The 19,911-nt window shown below is 34.8% G+C and overlaps 2 protein-coding genes across 6 annotated transcripts in view; both read right to left on the bottom strand.

Annotated features, from left to right (window-relative positions):
- Nucleotides 1–19,911, bottom strand: part of LOC115876512 (mucin-6-like) — a 104,208-nt gene that overhangs the window by 21,990 nt on the left and 62,307 nt on the right. For 3 of the 5 annotated variants that reach the window (XM_030892315.1, XM_030892314.1, XM_030892316.1), the window contains exons 2-5: nt 6,563–6,655; nt 6,268–6,354; nt 2,684–2,947; nt 2,353–2,481 (exon numbers count right to left, since the gene is read on the bottom strand). In XM_030892315.1, coding sequence (XP_030748175.1) covers nt 2,353–2,481; nt 2,684–2,947; nt 6,268–6,354; nt 6,563–6,653 — 571 coding nt within the window. In that variant the 5' untranslated portion in view covers nt 6,654–6,655. Of the gene's footprint in view, nt 1–2,352; nt 2,482–2,683; nt 2,948–6,267; nt 6,355–6,562; nt 6,656–11,983; nt 12,141–12,173; nt 12,275–19,911 lie in introns of those variants that run through there. The other 2 variants (XM_030892318.1, XM_030892317.1) reach the window with 2 other exon arrangements.
- LOC115876514 lies at nt 9,689–11,777 on the bottom strand. The gene is made up of 2 exons (XM_030892321.1): nt 11,527–11,777; nt 9,689–11,470 (listed from the first exon to the last, which is right to left on the bottom strand). Exons 1-2 carry the CDS (start codon nt 11,680–11,682, stop codon nt 9,830–9,832), a joined length of 1,797 nt encoding a protein of 598 aa, XP_030748181.1. The 5' UTR covers nt 11,683–11,777; the 3' UTR covers nt 9,689–9,829.

Genomic DNA, 19,911 nt, shown 5'->3' on the forward strand with positions numbered 1-19,911 from the left:
TTCCATTTAAGAAAACATAACTTTAGTTCATATCTTTAAAAATATTCTTTTCGTAGAATAACAGACTACGCCACTGTATTCTACCTAAAAAGTTCTACAAGAATCAGTTTTCAGCTTCTCGATCATTCATAATAACAGAGATACGGGGGCTGCCCCAAATTGCAAAATTTTCGAAAACACCCTGTAGCTCAGAAACGAAAAGGGCTATGAAAATTTTGTTGACAGCATCTTCCGTTTGACAAAAAATTGGCACAGGTTTGTGCAAACCGCACCCTTCTATCTTCACGAATAACGATGATTTCAACCAAAATAGGACACCGTGTACATAACATATGTATTAAAGAAATAACATAAATAATAATACATTTATAAAATAATACTAAATTAATATGTTTATGAATTAATTTTCGTGTCGGAAATACGAAATGTTTTCATAAAATTCTCCAATTCAAAAATCTTATAATGAAAATTAAAGCACCTTATCTTTAATAACATAGATTTTTTGTAATTTAAATTTCGTAATATATTATACGATAATATACAAAATTAAAAAAGAATTTGAAAGACCTACTAATTTATACAGGTAAGCGATACATGCATTATTATAAAGAGTAAATTAAAATCACTTATTTATTGAATACAATTTACTTGTCTAAAATGGATAATATGGAATAATATCGAAAATTTTAAAGTATGGGGAGTCATGGGAGACCAGATATCCTTAGATGAAGTAAATTGTTATGTGCGTGGATATCATTATTGTATTCAATTATTGTAGGTTGAGAAGTTTCTGAAATCAAACTTTCGTATGCGCTTTTAAGACTTCTTGAAATTCTGCTAGGGAAGAGTGATTTGAGAATTGGTAGTGCAGATACGTATATATTAATACTTACGTTAACTGTGGGCACAGGAAGGAATCATGTAGAATATCACCATATTATACAACCTCAGAGAACCAGACTTCAAATTCTAATGCCTCAAATGTTTTGTCCTACTTAACATTATAAAAATCTACTGCAGGCGGGCATAGAAATCTTAAATTCTGAGCAATCATGGACCATGAACCATGATCCTTGGTTTTCGTATACTTTCTACAATATTTGCAGCGGCGCTAAATGCTGTGATGTATTTTTTACCTTAAGGCACGCATGCATTAATCTTTAACTTGTATATAGTTATTGTTAAGCCGTGTGTGCACTAGTGCTCCCCAATAGAAGACAAATAGTCAAGATGCAATGAAGACTTGAAGGATAACATAAGAAACCCTTAATATTACCATTATTAATATGAAAAGTTAAATTTAGATTTTAATTGGATGCGTTTTTTAGATGCGAAAATACAATATTAGAAATAGGTGTTAATTTTGTCAACCCTGTAATTCTCAAAAGGTTAGACCTATGAAAAAATGCATTCAACTAATTTTGTAGAGAATTTTCTGAGGTTCAATTTTCTATATAGGGTATTTTTTCGTAGGTTTCGTATTTTCCGAGATATAAGCTAAAAAGTTATAAAAGTAACATTTAACCCCTTTCCTCTCCTCGAACTCATCGTTTATCTTCGGGGACTTTTGACACATATCAGCCCAAGTCTAGAGGAATAATTTAAAACAATTTTCAAAACTGTGGGTTTTTTTTCCACCGATTTGTCTAATTTGACTGGGCTATAATATTTGCGTACTTGGCAAGTATGCTATCTTTGTAGACAACATTTTTTTGCAACAAGCTTGGTGCTCACGCGGCGCGACGATTGCCAAATAATTGCACAAGGAAACCGCTCACACGACATGGCAAGTATATCCCAATAACAAAAATGTTTGTACAAGTACACGAGTCGTGAGAATCCGCCTTAAAAGTAATGCAGCACGCAGCACTATTCCTGTTAACGTAACGTGTAACGTGTGACGTACATTTTGCAAAAGCCTACCAAGATATATTGAGTTATATCGAAAACTTGGGGTAGAGAACTGTCTGTAGATCACAGTTACACAAAAAATGGAAATCTGAAGACTTAGAGAATGAATTACCCTCAGAGATCGGAAAAAATTAGACTAAATGACTAGCCTCTTAAAATATCAATTTGTACAGTGTACAATCGACATCGTCAGTAAATAACGCCAGTTATTGCAGGCTCAGATCTCGCATATGGGATTGGTGGGATGCCTAGTGCACTGCTTGGCAAGTAAAGAAACAAGTTGGGAACAAGGTTAGGTTAGAATTATGCAGTAAACTATACTGGGCTTATAGAGGTCCTTAATGGTAATTGGCACGTCCCTTTTGGATATAATCACCTATATCAAGAGATGCTGTGATGTGTGCTGTGAAGTGTCAATAAAGACAAGAAATGATTACGTACCATCTGTGTAAATAGGAACATTTGGAACATCAGGGTGAATGCTGGGATACCTAGGTTGCTCCTGTGGAACAACTGGTGTTTCTGATGGTTGTTCTACAGGTCCAGTCGTCAATGGTCCTTCAGAAGGTCCTAGAAAATATATAAGGTAAGAAATTAGTAAGACGGAGAACAAAAATATTCTTATATGCTAGCTTCATATTTAACACAAAATAGGTATCACAATAAATTAATATATTTTAATTAATAAATTAAAATTTCGACTTTGAGTATTGAAGTAATGGAGAGTTGGCTTTGGTAAAAGTTTAAATAACTAATTAAATTATTAACTTACCTTCAGTTGGCAATGGTACTTCGTGTTGTTCGGGTTCATCTGGAGGATTGAATCCGTTTCTAGTCGGTGGTAAGAGTACTTCGTTTCCGTCTTCTGGTTGTGGTTGAGGCTGTTCAGGAGCAGTTACTCCTCCGGTGACTGGACTAGTGGGGAATGGGAATGGTGGTTGAGGTGTCTCTCCAGCAGGGGGGTACCCAGGTTGGAAGGGGCGTGGTTTCTCTGTGTTGGCTGGGGGAAGGTACTGCCTTAAAGTTCCTTGGCGTACTGAAAACAGAAATAGTCTTTTATTTACTTATGTGTATGTTTTAAATTGTAAGTTTCAAAAAATTTGTAAAAAAATACTTCAGCAATTAACACTCTGTGATATTTTTAGAACATTGAAAAAACCTTTGGTCGAAACGTTTATCAATATTTTAATAAGTTTATGACGTATTTATTTTATTATTTATTTGACATAAGAACCTTATATTTTCCCAAGAATAACCCTTGGTATATTCTTTGAAATAACCTAAACAAAGAATATATTATGCAGAGTGCTTCTAGAAAATCCAATTTTTCTTAAATATACATTTATACTATGTGACTCTTAAGATATAACATATTTACAATTTATTTGCTAGTTTATGTCACTGTACATAAACAACTCTGTCCAACAACTGTCCAAAAAATGATTTGATAAAACTATAAAAAAATTATTTCCCTGATATGTTACAGCAATCATAGTATTACAAAAACCGTAAATTCAGCTTGACTAATTATTTAGCTTCCAATAATGACTTTTCTCATTGTTTTTTTTTGCCGTATATAACGTAAAAATAAATCATAATAAAGTTAATTTATAGTACGTTTCCGTTTTAACATACGAACTTTTACATTTTATGGTAAATTTTCAAAATCTCTACACGGAAAAATGTTCATATTAATTTATTATAAAAGTTCCTTTTATAACAAAAATTGGATATTTCTTTTAAGAAATCGTTTTTTTTTTTCTTTCTAATATAATCGTGTGTGTGTTATTAGATATGTGTTTATTAGACATTATTTATAACAATATACTTCAACTTCATATCCACATTTGCAATTTGTTGCAATTCACGTTCCGTAGCCCGAGTTCCTTACATTATTTTTGAAATCCGTTTTGCACGTACCTATTTATTACATTCGAAAGGTTTTCAGTATTTTTTTGTAAAATATAATAAAAAGTGCCACGTTTATCAATTAAAAACAATGGAAGCGAGGAAGGTATGTGAACGGTCGATGGCGATTAGGCAAAAGAAAATATAAGTAATTAAATAAAAACCTCTTTTGGGTTTGGAAATCTGCAGATCTGACGATATTATTGTTTTAAGAATAAGCAGAACACCTAAAACACAAACGTGGGATGATTTTTAAGGCTCCATACAGGGTGGTCTATTTTTTGTTGGGTTTATTTTAAATAGAGTAAAATTTCGTTTAACCGAAATAAAATAAAATCTTGTCTTATTGTCATTTAGAAGCCTTTATAATCATAAATTAATACCATGTTTACAAAATGTACAGGTGCTAAAAATGTTAATATTGCAAGCCTATCTGATTACAAAAAAAAACTATTTAAATCTTTGTAAAAGAATACATACAGGGTCCGGCAATAGTGCGTCGGGCATCTGTAGCTCCTAGAATAAAAAACTTGAGAATTTTGTTTCATTGCAAATCTACAGTATGTACGAGGATGTATTTCAGGAAAATATTTTTTACTTCTATAGGGTGGCTCAAAAAAGTGTGAGTGGCTCGGGATGAGTTTTTTTTTAAATTTAGTTTATAATCATCTGCTGATGATGCTAACATGGTTAGCGAAACGCGCGTCCAGTGTAAAAGTAAAAGTGTTTTGGTGTATTGTGGTGATTTAGTGTTTTATTTTGCTGTGTAACACCAAAGATTCCAACCCTCAACTGTAATATTCTAATATGTATATTGATAAAAGTAATATAATAATTAAAATACTAAATTATAATAAATTGCATTTTTTAGAAAAAAAAACGTTGAAGAGATAGGTATAATACAATTTGATAGACAATTAAATTGTGCATGTGATTCTCGTAAAATATGAATAATATATATTATATACTATAAGAAGTGTTTGCCTTTTGAAGCTAGTAATTATTTAACATAAATTTTTAGATTCTCTGTATAAGGTAGTATAATTTTTATTATTGCAACACAAAATCTAGTACACAGAAAGCCTTCACTACAATATTTGGTTTTAAAAACTTAAATGCGCCTAGAGAAATGAAGCTCTACAATCTACACTTATTACTGTCGGTATTTTGACAAAAACGTAAATATTTCAAAAACGGTAAGATTAAAATGCGGGAACCTCTAATCATATTTACCTTTATTTTAATCGCAGAATCTCAAAATAAAATAATATACAGGGTGTTCTATTTAAAAATATACAACTTTGATATTTTTTATTTATTTGGGACACTCTGTATCTTGTAAAAATAGTTTTAAATTGTAGATCAAAGAGTCCTTTAACAAACCCAAAACTTACAATTTGTAAAAACCTAATCGTTTAGCTACACTACTCCGTGTCGTATGTGGTAAATAACCCTGTATAGTATAAATGTCTTTCCGATGTGGGCGGATTCATCTCTCCAAAAATTCCTATATGGGTATTTTGTAATAATGCAATTTTAACAGAACGTCAACGGTTTTTGTTGACGTATCTGTTTTAAAAAAACTAAAGTGTTCTCGAATAGTTGAATTTAAATATTTTAAATAGTTTTTTTCTTTATTCTTTGTATTTTTTTGCTTTCGACGACGGAAAGATATACACTTTTCGAAACGTTAAGCATTTTTTGTTCGTTAGGCAAATTTGTATATCTGTAAACCTAACTGCTGACAAGTAGTTTCCGTTTGGATTAACGCAGCAGTGTTTGTAACTATTTTATTTTGTAAATTTTCTTGCAGTGGCAAAATACCCATATAGAAATTTTTGGAGAGAATCCTGTATAGTGTGCTGATAACGATAAAGCCGGAACCCCATTAGGCCACACGCCACGCCACGCCATGCCACCCCGCGTCATGAAGATCTGTGCGTATGTTTTTCCATTTAATTACATGTGTTGCGTACACACTAGGGCTCACGCCACCCCACGCCACCCCACGCCACGCCGTCCCACGCTATCACACGTGTGATGGGTATTCGTCTGTCCCAGATCTCATGTGCACACTCTTTCCCACGTCGCAACACGTGGGTTCACGGGGGATAGCCTGGCGTGTGGCCTAATGGGGTTCCGGCATAACTGTTATGCTGGAAGTACACACACACAAAATTAACGGTATACGAGCGGCTGTTGGTTAGAACCGTCCTTTTTTGTCGCGCCTCGGCGAGTGTGTACTTCCAGCATTACAGATATTAAGTTAACAAAACTGTAAAAAATCGATTTAGTATTAAAGTGAGATAAAAACCAACAACGAACTGTTTGTATCAACAAAAAGATTTTAGAATTTCTTTACTTCTGCTAGAGGTAGAAATTATTATATTTTTTTATTTTATTTTTAAAATGTAACTTTTCACAGATGATTTTCACAAAATGACTTACTTTTCCTACTGTTCTGTGTATAGACATTTTGAACCCACTGAAGTATGTTTTGTACCATTTGATCTGCATTAGCTGCTTGTCTCTTACCTGTAAGAATATTTTGTATCACTATATTATTGAATAAGAGATTAGGTAGCAAAATAAATAATTTTTGAAAAGAAATAGTTAAAGTTAAAACTGATACACTTTTACTAAAAAAATAAAATGATTTAACAAAAATTATATTTAAGCTTCAGAAAATTTTATTATTAATCTCTGAAATTTTTGAAGGTGTGCGTAGTATAAAAATACTTACTTATTGTTGAATTCCTATTGTTTATTGAATGAGCGTCGGATTGGATGGCACAAGTCACCAAAATGGTGACAGATATTATGAGGATTTTCATACCTGAAAAACAAACTAATTAATACATATATATATATAAACCTTAAGATCTACTTTTTTATGAAATACCATCACAGAACCATCTTATGATTTTTTGTTTCTACTTGATTTAATTACTTTGAGCTAATTATTAACGCACATTTGATATTAATATACCGGTTTTTATTTTATTTTTTTACTGTATTTCCGCAATAACTTATTCAGTGCCAGCTAACCACCTTCGTGCGATTTTGAGTATCCGCGCCTCTTCAGCGCCTATTCTCATTATATCCGATTGCGCATCTTCACTGCTGAACTAAGCTTGGGCAGGGCTTAGAGAGGCTATGCCCTCTATATGGTATATTATGGAAACAGGCTACCGGATTATACCAACAAGTTATACTCGATACTCGATAAGCGAATATCTAGGTAAGTAATCAGAGTTCCATGTAAATGATCGTAAGTGACCGCTTAGATAACGAATTGGCTGTGATTTCTACGTTCCACATTATTTCTTATTAAGTAATTTTTAATTTGTTACGATTTTTTAATTTTACATACTTATTTATTTAGGTGTATAAAACACCTCTTAATTAGATATGTATTATATGTGATATTTTTTTTGTTTTAACTTATATGTTATAATTTTTTTTCTAATTTAGTCAGGATTATATAACAGAATTTCAAACAAATTATTATTGTAATCATATTATTTCGCAGCAATAAATTTAACGCCAAATTGTTCGAAGGTTGTTTAAACAAATCACTTTACTAATTATTTCGTTCCTCCGCAGGCGCTAACAAATCGTTAAACAGGATACCAGATAACAAAGCTGGTAATTAATTAACATATAATTGGTTTATTGTACTTGTCGAATATTTTACAATAGGCACAGTTAAGATGTCTACGATTTCTCGAAAACTTCTCGGTTCTATATTTGATATTATTTGATATCAATTAAACTTTTAGTTACGTAATCGAGGGCGAGATTTTTAAATTCGTTGTTGCCAACTTTGACTGACTAACTGGAATTTAAATTTCGCGCTGGGGATTCAGGTGGTAGCTCTGCTGTAAAAATGACAAGTTGCCACATTTATTTATTTACTTCCTGACATTTCATTCGTTTTGACACTTTAGTTTTGTATTACGAGTTTTTGGTTTAAATAATTAGTGTTATGATACTTTAAGCTTAAAAATGTTTACTAGCAGACCTAGCCGTCACATCGGATCCATTTGATGCGACTTGGAAGGCCTGTTGCAAATTCGTCTAGACGTTATCAAGTCTAACTATACAGCTAATATAATGAAGAAATGACCTTTTTATAGAAATTCCTCAGGATATCGACTGATAAATTAATTATCTTATTATAATTTGCCTTAAAATTAATAATAAGAGTACCATGCATTCTCTTCGTCGATTCGATTTTTTTTTAATTTTTAACTTGTATATGCCATATCAAGTGTGAATAAATTATATTGCAGTTGTTTTTTATTGCCTTAATGGAAAAATTTACTGTGCTCGTAAGTAAGTCGACACTATTGGTAATTTTGTTAACTTTATAGCTAGGGGCTTGTTCAAATGGAAATATTTTTATAGTAGAATTAGTAGCCTAACCAAATATTGCTTTTTTAGAACCACTTTTAAAAGCGAAGTGGTACAAGATTTGCTTAATAGCCGTAAAAAACTCATCGCAACTTTATTAGAATATTTTGAACGGAAAAGCGGTAGTAATGGCCCTTTATGTCCCTTAAGTGCTGTTAAGAAGGTGAATTTTGTTGATGTAAATAATAACTATTTATATATTTATAACTAGCGTGTACCAGCGACTTCGTTCGCGTCGAATTAATCATTTGTAATGGTGATGATAAAGCAAAGCAAGCATTTCCATTAACATAAAAACTGTATAAAATTTTCTCACATTTATGTCAGCATGAGAAAATACGATATGGCGATATTATTATATAACTTGGTAATATTTGAGGGGTAGTTTCATCTCGTTGGAATTTGACTTTAGAAAAATCCGTTTGCCAAAAATAAGCTTTTTACGTCAAGCAGTTTAAGCAGAATCGTGGTTAATCAATTACCCAACTTTTTGGAACACCCTGTATGATTTTTTAAAAAAATTCAAAATTTGTAAAAAAAACAAATAAATTATGCTTGTCCAAGCGTTTTCCCAAAAGACTAACCGTTTTTTAAATAACAAATATTGTAATATTTGAGGGGCGTTTTCACCCTCTTGGAATTTGAGATTCGAGAAACCCCTCCTTATCAAACCTCTGCACCCCACAGTCAATCCGTTTGTCAAAAATCAGCTTTAAACATCAAGCAGTTAAGCAGAATCGTAATTACTCAATGGTCATATTGTATGAAACACCCTGTATAAATTTATAAAAAGTCTTAAAATATGTAAAACAACAAAATAAAATATACGTGTTTAAGACTTTTTCCGAAAAACTCACCGGTTTTTAAATAAAAAAATATTTTAATATTTGAGGAATAGTTTCACCCCCTTAGAATTCGAGTTTCGAAAAATCCCTTCTTATCGAACCTTTACACCCTAAAGTCAATCTGTTTTCCAAAAATCAGCTTTTTACGTCAAGCGCTTTAAGCAAAATCGTGATTAATCAATGACCAGATTTTTCGAAACACCCTGTATACATTTTTAAAAAATCTTAATATATGTAAAAAAACATAATAAAATATATACGTGTTTAAGCGTTTTTTCGAAAACTGGACCGTTTTTTAAATAAAAAATATTGTAATATTTGGCGGGTGGTTTCACCCCCTTGGAACTGGAATTTCGAAAAATCCCTTCTAGAATCAACCTGTATGCCAAAATTGAGCTTCTTACGTTGAGTGGTTTGAGCAGGATCGTGATTAATCAGTATGTCAATCACTTAAGGATTTTATATATTAGGGTAGGATAGCGCAAGAGTACGCACTTAATATTTATTGCTGAATAACATTGAAACAAAGTCGTTTTAAGGTTGAAGTATATTTAGGAAATTATAAAACATGCATTAATTATTAAACATATAACATTCCAAAAGTAATTTAAAAATGTATTTGACAAAAATATCTAAGTTTAAATAAAAACATGCAAATGCGTACTCTTTGGTGAATATTCCCCTAAGAGTTCGCACGTAAATTCCTAAGAGTACGCATTCTAATTGTACGAGTTAACCAATCGTTAAAATTACTTGTCACATAAATCGCATAAGAAACTACCACTTCCAAGATAATTAGAACAGTCCTCATGCCACCAAGTTTGGCAAACACGGCACATTAACCAATCAGAGTAACTAAAATTTTCATTGCATCCTGGACAGATAGTGTTGTCTATTTTAGTTGCTGAAGCTTGTTTACACTTGAGAATTTTTCTTTTTCCCTTTTGTGCCTTTAGTTTTTCTTCTGTCTGTTCTAATAAATGTTCTTTATATGGGGTAGAGGACAGAATTTCAGACCTTTTAGATTTTGTTTTCCTAATTTGCTCGTATTTAGCTTTTGGCAGCGGTAGAATCATTTTGGGTGTTACAGAACAACATGGGTCAGATTCATTTAATTTAACAGAAGATAAACTGTGTCGTGGACTCTGATTTGCATATTCTTTTTGATTTTGATTAAATATTGGACTATTTGTTGGTGTCCTATTTTCTTTTTCTATTGTTATTTTTTGTTTTTCTTGTCGCTGCAATTCAGCCAGTGGTATTTCATCTTCATCAGACCATTCTATTAATTCATTTCTATTTATATCCTCTTGTCCTTGACGGTCTACATCTGAATGAAATTTATCAGTGACTTCAGACGGGGCAAAGTCTGCTGCGGTAAAAATATCAGGATTGTAGGGATATATCCCTGTACAATCAAATGATTTTTCACAGATCTCTATTGTAGCGACTTTTGAATAAGCTGAATGGAAAAGCGCTGCCATTTCTCTCATTGTGATTGGTCTCCCAGGATTACTAACCATCCATTTATCACATTCTCCAGAAAAAGCCGTTTTTAAGGGGAAGAAGAATACTCTGTCCAAAGGCTGAAGCTTATGACTTCCGTGGGGTGGTAATGTTAAAAGTGTAATAAAATGGCTCCTCGCAAATAAAACTGCTTCCAGAGAGCAATGTGAAATATGGTTGTCCATAATTAAAACTACAGGATCCGACTCGGAAGGTTTAACAAAGGTTGAAAAATGGTGCAACCAAACTAGAAATAATTCTGTGTTCATATACCCAGAATCAGATATCATCTTCAGTGTACCTGGAGGTGCCCCATAAAAAAGTTCTTCTTTCATACGCTTTCTAGCGAATATTAAACCTGGCGGTACCCAGGTACCAGAGGCACTCATACAGCATACTGCAGTAACTAATTGACCTCTGTCGGCTGACACTATTTTTGATACTGTTCTTTTGCCCTTTACTGCATAAATTTTATGGAGCTTGTTTGGAACAGTACAAAGTCCCGTCTCGTCCATATTAAAAATTCTGTGTGACAGCACTTTTGTTTTTTCGTAGACAAGTTTTAAATTTTTAAAAAATCTGTCACACTGGACTTTATTAAATCCTGTAGCCCGACCTAAACTACATTTTTCTGGAGCTCTTAAAGATAAACGATTTCTAGCAGCAAAGTCCTGTGCCCAATGTTTCCCTGCCATTAAATTTTGTTCGTTAAACCTATGAGAAATGTGGTTTAGTTTCGCGTATTGAAAAGCTAGTGATCTAACATCCTTCATACGAAGTCCGTAAAATCTCGCCTCCAGATCGCGAATATGATCCGCCAATTCTTTTTCTTGTGCTTTCGAAAATATTGGTTTAAATCTACCCAAGCTAGTTGGAACAGTGCCCTAAAAAAAGTAAAACGAGGAATAGTTTAAAATTTTAAAGTAATCCTACATATTACTTCACGCAACCTCTTCCTTAGAGTACATTCATTTACCCCCAATGCCTTTGCAACCGATCTTTTACTCTCTCCCTTTGATATTCTATCGGCTGCCATATTTAACATTTCTTGCGTAAATTTTAGTACTCTATCGCTCTTTCGTTTGTACGGGCTCATTATTATACTGTTTTGGAATTGTCTACAGCATAAAAATATTAAAAATTAAATGCTTTAACGTATACCTAAGAGTACGCACCTGTGCGTACTCTTAGGGAGACACGTTAATCAAATTCTAAAAACCAATTTAACCATCTAGGCAACTAATAAAACTTTAATTTAACCTAAAAGTGTCTCTGTAAACAAAGCACTTTTTATTACTATTACAGCAGTTTTCATAAAAACTGAATGCACAAATGTATGTACCTTACTTGTTGTATTACAAATATTATAGTAAATAGGGGAAAATATCATTTCTTACCGCCAATTAAAGAAGGGTTAAAGCAACACCATCAGATTTTTAGACACTACTCCTATGGCCGTTACCAAGCTACTTATGCGTTTATATTAGGCAGATTGCTTGTCACTTCGTAAATATGGCCGCCGCGTACTCTTACGGAATGCGTACTCTTACGCTATCCTACCCTAGTATAGATTAATTAATTTGTTACCTAAAATATTTTGATTAAAAGAAAATATGTAAAAGTGGGCATCGCTGTGCCGGTCAAGCTTAATATACCTATAGGCAATCTTCAAAAATATCAAGGCGGCCTTAAATTATAGGAAACTCCGGAAACGACTGATGAGAAATTCAATTGGCAAATACGGGTGTAGTTGTAGTAGGGGCAAAAAGAAACAAGATAGCGAATAATGCGGCGCGTTCGGTACGGTCCAGTGTGCGCGACAAGAAAAAAAATGCGATTCGTGCGGCGAGTGCGGCTCTGGTCAATGTGCGCGTACCCATAAATTACTTAAAGGGTGTATACAAATTGAAAAAATGTATAAATTACGGTTGCCAGATTGTTATAGCTCCATACTTTTTGTTTTTGATTAACTATTTTTTTATATAGTTTATCTGGCGCTTGCACTTTAATTTAAAGATTAGTCAACAAAAAAAAGTATATTTAAATTTGAAAGCGTTAAGTTACAGTCGGTGCGCTTCAATAACCGATAAAAATAAACACCGATACGACATTATTATTATTATCATTTTTTTTTGTTTGATTTATTATGAATTTAGTAATTAAGATTATTTCTTTTTAACCAGTTTACCAAAACACCGGTGTAATCAAAACCGGTTCGAGATCAGTAACCGGTAACGAAATGAACATCGGTGTCTAGATGAACACGAGACCGGTGTTCATCGCGAGACCGCTGTTGAGCCCGACACCGGGAAAACGGATAGCCCAGATTTAGCCACCGGTGTCAGCCCAACACCGGTGTTAAAGCGGTGTACCTGTTTTTGGAAGCCTACTCTCAAGTACCTATTATTGCCGCTATTATCGACGTTCTTATTGCAGCTCCAATAAACGATCCAATGCCCTGCTTAGACCGTGTTTTTGTTGTAAAAAAAAGCAAAGATAAGGAACGCGACGATATAGAATTTAGTTTTTATACAAAAAAATCACCGATCTACTCACCGCTGCAACATAAATAGATATTTGCATACAAAAATTCATTTTATTTCGTTGCTTCGCTAGTATATTTGCTTTTAAAGTTTATCACAGTTCCAAAATAAACACGTTCTTAAGCTGGATTAATAAACTCGGCAGTGGAAGTTCAGTTGAGGTTCAGTTGACGTTCAAAATGTTCAACATTATGAAATGAATGCGCGCATTTATAAAGTCACTTGGTCGAAAAGTTGGTAGTTCGTTTTGCGTTCAATGGAGTTCAGGGGTGCAACTTTGTTCAAGTTAGCAACCGATCGTTTAGAAGCGATGTCGAAACCAGATCGGTACTATGTTCATTGCAAAACTAGTGTCGCTCAAATGCTGCGAAATTTGGTATCACTATCACACTCTTGCACACGTGTCTAGACTGTCGCCTCGCCACAAAGCGAGAAATCAGAATATCGCTACGAATCGATGTTGCTACTGAACATAGTGCATCAAGCTACAAATTACTTTGCTATCGCTTTGAAACATGAACAAAGTTGCACCCCAGAGATGGTCAACATTTACGTCAATATCAAAACGATCGGCAGTTGGAGCGGCAGTCAGTGAGTAAGCGCCTGTCGATCACATGAAGCAGAGAAAAGAGATGCATTGGAAAATGACGCTTATTGTTGTTTCATTATTTCTGTTTATATAATTTTTATATTTTGCGCAATGTTTGATTATTATGTTTGAACTCAAAAAATATCAAAAGTATTTTTAAATCAAAAGAAAAACGTTCGAAACTTTCACAAGTCCAAACCTAACCTACAACTGAAACAACAGTTGAAATGCAAAAATGTTGAATCTCAACTGCCGCGAACATCCAACTGCAACTGAACCTCAACTCAACTCCAGAGTTTATAAATCCAGCTTACGCCAATATTTTCAGAGTATTTTTTCAACATTACGTATGTTACTCTAGTTAAACTATTGAATTTAACAATGTACTAATAATGTGCTCAATTCCACTCAATATTTTCTAGTCGACATTGATAGACATAACAATTATTTGAATAGAATTACAAAAAATTATGCATGAACCAGCCAGCTAGAGTGGGACAACTATTCTACGTCACTACCCCCATGGACAAAACATGAAAAGCGCAAATACTCTAAATTATTTGAAATCATTGAAGTTTCTGGTTAAGAAATAAAGATTATTTAATTTTACGCCAAATATTTGCCAAATTTTTCTATTGTGCAAATATAAACTTTTCTTTCGGTTCTTTTATTTTTTTTGTTTTTTTTAATCAAATATATTTTAAAGGAAGATTTCATTGAAATTAATTTTTATCAAACGATTAATAATATTTTCAATTAAAGATTTTCGATTGAAAAGACGGACATTTTAAAGAAAGGAAAAGGCTAGAAAAGAAATTCTAAACCTTACATGCTTAATAATTAGTTGTATGCTAATGAAGAATTGTTTAATATACGATTACGTAAAGACAGATACATGTTTGAGGTTGGAGAAATTATTTAATAATTGGCCGATGCAATAAATAATAAAGAAAGTTATATAGCTGAGTTCAAAAATGTTATTATTTATTATGACGATGACGTGACGAACTATAACGAATTGTATATATTAAATAATATCCAGAAATTAGTCTCGACCATAGACAAACTAACAAAAGCAAGACTTTTCAAAGGATTGAGGAAGTCGAATTATTGTTTTTGCGCTGGCCAGTTGAGTCAGAAATCATCGCGCAGTCGCACTCGTCAAACCTAACCTAAATAAAACGAAAAACGTTATTGCCTTGAACCATCCTTGAACGAAGAGTACGTTCCACTAAGCACTCATAACGTTCACGCTCAAGATCGCGATTTTTCCGGTTCCACTTGCTTGCGAGCGTTACAATCATAAACTCAAGTGGAATGGGTTATGGGGCGTTTTAAGCGTCAATCCTGTCAATGTATGTAAATAAATAGTAAATAATAGTCAAAATCACAGAAGAGAATTCAAAAAATCTGTCTAAAAAAAAGAAATCAAAATGTCTTTGGCGACAGTTGGATATTTGGTGCATCGGAATATGTCTGAAACTTCTTCATCTAGTTCAGACGAATTAATAGTGGAATGCATTTTACAAAATCGCGACGTAAAAAGCGAACACTTAGGCCACGTATTGTTGGCTATGAGAATCTATGAAAATTTTTATCCTAAGTCGATAATCCTTTGTCTAAATTTTAAAAATTGCGCCAAAATTCCTCAACGTCCACTTCGATCCTAATATTCAGATGGGTCGTTGTGAGCTCGGTGTGAGCGTAAATAATGACGTCATTAGTGACGTTTACGCCGCGACCACAACGTCCGCGATCGTCATGTAGAACGACCGAAGGCATATTTTGAGCATTATGAGCGCTTAGTGGAACGCACTCGAACTGTTGAATTCCTGATTTTGCGTTTTGTTTGGTTATTACTATTATTTTATTAGCGTACAAAACGAAAACAAATAATTTAATACATTTTAAATTTATGTTTGATGAAGAACATAATAATTACTGTGATTATACATATTATTGTGATTACATCGCTAATGTAGACAAAACGAAGGTCCTACAAATTGACTGTAAGTTATAAGAATCTTTATCTTTTTAATCTTTTTATGATTTGAATTTTCGAGCTTTATATTTTATAATAGACTCGAAATGTTAATATTTTTGCAAATTCTTGTGAAAATGTGAAGTTTATGTTTTATATTTGAAAAAGTTGTATATTTTTAAGATGTTTCTTGTTGTTCCTATTATTAATATTATAATATACATAATAATTTTTTTGTACCTTTTGAAGAATAATGCTTTTATTTCGTTTACCATAACTGTTGTTTTTTTATCATCTTTTTTGTTATTTTAATAAGAGGAATACGTTTTCGTTTATTAAACTTTTGTTTTTATATCTGTTATGTCCAGAAATTATTGTTTATTTTACCGATAAATTTATTTGATTTTAATAAACGCTTTTTAATTAAACATCCTTGTCTAAAAGGCTACTACAAAATACACAATCCATAAGTAAACCGTCCTCGTCTAAAAGGCCAGTTGACGCAAGCGCGGTAATAAACTCTTATCAAACTTATTACCGTTTTGCAGTACAGCGTTGACGCGTTTTGCTTTTGTTAGTTTGTCTATGGTCTCGACTGACTAGTGAGAAAGAAACTCTAGGATCTAGTGGGGTTTGCAGTCGGTGTTATACCGTATTGTTGCGAGCCGGTGTGGACTCGACCTAACCTCACAATATGGCCCGCCCTCGGATGACCTTAACATCGCATAGACACCGCAATGATTCATTCGTTCGAGAAGAATCGAGACCCACTAGAACGGACTAGTACATACGAGAACATTCGAAAACCTTCTCTATGCGCCTAACGATCTATGGACTATTCTAGATTTCTTTTGCTGTAGATATAAAAGCCGGCGGCAGTGGCCTAGAGAGGGCAGTTATAAATATACCAGTGCAGTTGACACGCTAAAATTCAAAATAAATTCTTAGTTATAAATCGTTTGTAAATAGTTCTATAAGTCTTTTATCGTCATTGTTTTTGTTAATTAGTGTTAAATAAATAGTGTTTAAATAAATTGTGACTTTCTATCCACACGGAACCGACGAAACGTAACAATTGGTGTCAAGTGTGGCGTGTGTGATAGACAAGAAAAATAAAAAAGACTGACCATGGCTCTAAAAAAAATTGTTGAAAGACTTGAAAGTGTCCGAACTGAAATGCATTTTGGAAGAGAGAGAGAGCGAGACAGATGGAAGGAAAAAGCATTTTGCAAGCTAGACTGAGAGACGTTTTGGTGGAGGAAGGTGAGGATCCTGACACATTTTGCTTTGAGTTGGAAGGTGACCTTAACTCGTGCCTACAAAAAATTAGAAAATAAAATGACAGAGAATTCTCAAAATTAGACGACAACTTGAACAATTTGAATAATAAAATAATTAACTTAGAAGACAGTTTGAAAGATAAGATTATGGAAAATTCCCAGGATTTAATTAATATTTTAGAAGATAAGATCGCAGAAAATTCTAAAGACATACAGGCCAGCTTTAATAATAAAATACTTAATTTAGAAGAAAAGATAACAGAAAATTCCAGGGAATTAGAAGAGAAGATAACAGATACACAAGACAAAATAACAGAGATTGAGGAAGATGTAAATAGAAAATCGAAATTTTAAGAGAAGAAATAGCGAAGTCAAATTCACCAAAATGTCAAGAAACATCGGAGGGGCCGAAACTAGTCGAAAATAAGTATATCTCAAAGTCAGTTATTAAGCCTCCACAGTTTGACGGAAAAATCGCTTGGGCCAATTATTTTTGCCAGTTTGAGGAGGCCGCTGCGAGAGCGAACGGATGGACAATCGCTGAAAAGGCTACCGCTTTGACTGTCGCACTGCGAGGAGATGCGACTGATATCCTGCAGACATTGTCACCATCGGAACAGGGAGATTATCAGCAATTGGTACGACATTTAGAAATGAGGTACGGCCAAGCTCATTTGGAACATGTCTATCATTCCCAGCTAAAAATCGCATTCAAAGTCAAATGAGTCTCTGCAGGAGTTTGAAGCCGACTTAGCCCGCCTCGTTCGCCTTGCGTACCCTGCTACGCCAGAGAATGTTATGGAGCGGTTGGCAGTACAGGCATTCTCCGACGGCTTACGTGACAACGAGACAAGACAAGCACTTCTCCTAGCCCACCCAACGCACTTGGTGGATGCTTTAGCACGTGCCCTAGAATTTGAGGCCGCGAAACAAAGTTCTCGGTCTTTAGGAAGAGTACGGGCCATCGACGAATGTCTGACGAATCCGTGGAAGGGATTGTTCGAAGGTAATGGCCAGTACATGGGCAAGAAGGGACCGATTCGTTGCTGGAACTGCGGACAGGTGGGACACGTGCGAAGCCGTTGTAAGGAGAAGAACGAAGAACCGGCTTCGTCGAGGTCGGAAAACTACTAAGGGTCGAAATGAAGGGGCACACGTCGACCTGTACCCAACATGCCCCAACGAAAACTGTTCAAGTCGCCTCGCTACAACACAAATTCAACAGCATTTTTGTGGATGGTTTCGTGGATGGAGAGTTACGGACCATGCTTTTGGATACGGGTGCGACCAAAACGATCATCAGGCCGGATATCCTTAAAACATCAAAAAGGATTAAAACAACACAATGGCGACTACGTACAGCTACAGGAAGCTCCGCTCTCATCCATGGAGAGGTAGATCTTAATTTTGTTATCGGAAGCACCTGTTTTAATCATCGAGTGTTAGTAGCAGACATCGAAGATGAACTTATTCTCGGAATGGACATCATGACCACTAGAGGTTTTGAGCTAAACCTCAAACAAGGAATTTTGAAAATAAATGAAGAAGAAGTGGTTCTGCATCGAAAATGTGAGGAGACGCTTCGCGTGGTGGTAGCAGAAGATGTTTCGATCCCTGAGCGCTGTGAGATATTTTTGGATGGTTGCCTAGAAGGTAAAATGAATAATGGGAGTATTATTCTGTTGGAGCCAAGGAACCATGACAGCGAAATAGGACGAGGGATCGCTGTTGGAAAAGCCCTGCTACGAGCGAAGAAAACTGTACCGGTGAGAGTAATGAACACGAATTATTATTCTGTATCCTTGAAGAAGGGAACCCTCTTAGGGTACTGTTGTTCGGTCTCCTCAGTCGTTCGAAGCGTGGAAGCCTCCAAAGTTTCGACTTCAAAAATTCCGGACAAAATGGTGAAGGAGTTAGTAAACGTTAAAGGATTATCTCCCGAAAATAGAAGAAAATTGAGAAACCTGATAATCAAGTATCAAGATGTGTTTGATAAAGGAGAAGCAGGACAGAGAGGTCGTACCAATTTAGTACAACACAAAATTGATACCGGAGATGCACGACCAATCAAACAAAATCCGAGAAGACTTCCGCTCGCCAAACGTGAAGAAGCTGATAAAATCCTTCGAGAAATGAAAGAAGAGGGTGTCATCGAACCATCTAACAGCCCGTGGACATCGCCGGTAGTACTAGTAAAGAAGAAAGACGGTACCACCAGGTTCTGTGTTGATTATCGGCAGCTCAATAATGTTACCAAGAAGGATAGTTATCCCCTGCCGAGGATAGACGATACTCTAGACACGCTGGCGGGGTCAACGATATTCTCTACGTTAGATCTGAAGAGTGGATATTGGCAAGTCGACATGGCGCCGAAAGACAGAGAGAAGACAGCGTTCTCGGTGGGCTCCGGACTGTGGCAATTTACCGTCATGCCTTTTGGATTGTGCAACGCGCCAGCTACCTTTGAGAGACTAATGGAGTCTGTGTTAAAGGGACTATCCTGGACTACCTGTTTAGTGTACCTGGATGACATCATAGTGGTTGGGAAATCCTTTGACGATCATCTGAAGAATTTGGAAGAAGTTTTCAAGCGACTAGGGAGCTCTGGGTTGAAACTTAGCCCCAAGAAATGTCATCTGTGTCAAGAAAAGGTACACTACTTGGGCCATGTAGTCTCCTCCCAAGGAGTTGCGGTAGATCCACAGAAGACCAAGACAGTGGAAGAGTGGCCGATACCTAAAGATAAACATGAACTACGAAGCTTTTTGGGACTATGCACATACTATCGCCGCTATGTACAGGGTTTCGCCACCATCGCAAAACCATTGACCAGACTTACCGAAGGCGAGAGGCGTTTCTCTTGGGACTCAGATTCTGACGAAGCATTCCGAAAATTAAAGAAGGCCCTGACTAGTGCGCCCATACTTAGCTA

This window comes from Sitophilus oryzae, unplaced genomic scaffold (assembly GCF_002938485.1).
Source record: "Sitophilus oryzae breed Bouriz unplaced genomic scaffold, Soryzae_2.0 scaffold_1436_pilon_pilon, whole genome shotgun sequence".
Lineage (NCBI taxonomy): Eukaryota > Metazoa > Arthropoda > Insecta > Coleoptera > Curculionidae > Sitophilus > Sitophilus oryzae.

What these genes read in the sequence shown, in the direction of transcription:
- LOC115876514 (XM_030892321.1), bottom strand. Translation starts at nt 11,682, where the DNA reads ATGAGCCCGTACAAACGAAAGAGCGATAGAGTACTAAAATTTACGCAA. An exon ending in TAAGGAAGAGGTTGCGTGAA is followed by an intron (nt 11,471 to 11,526) that starts GTAATATGTAGG and finishes TACTTTTTTTAG; the next exon opens with GGCACTGTTCCAACTAGCTT.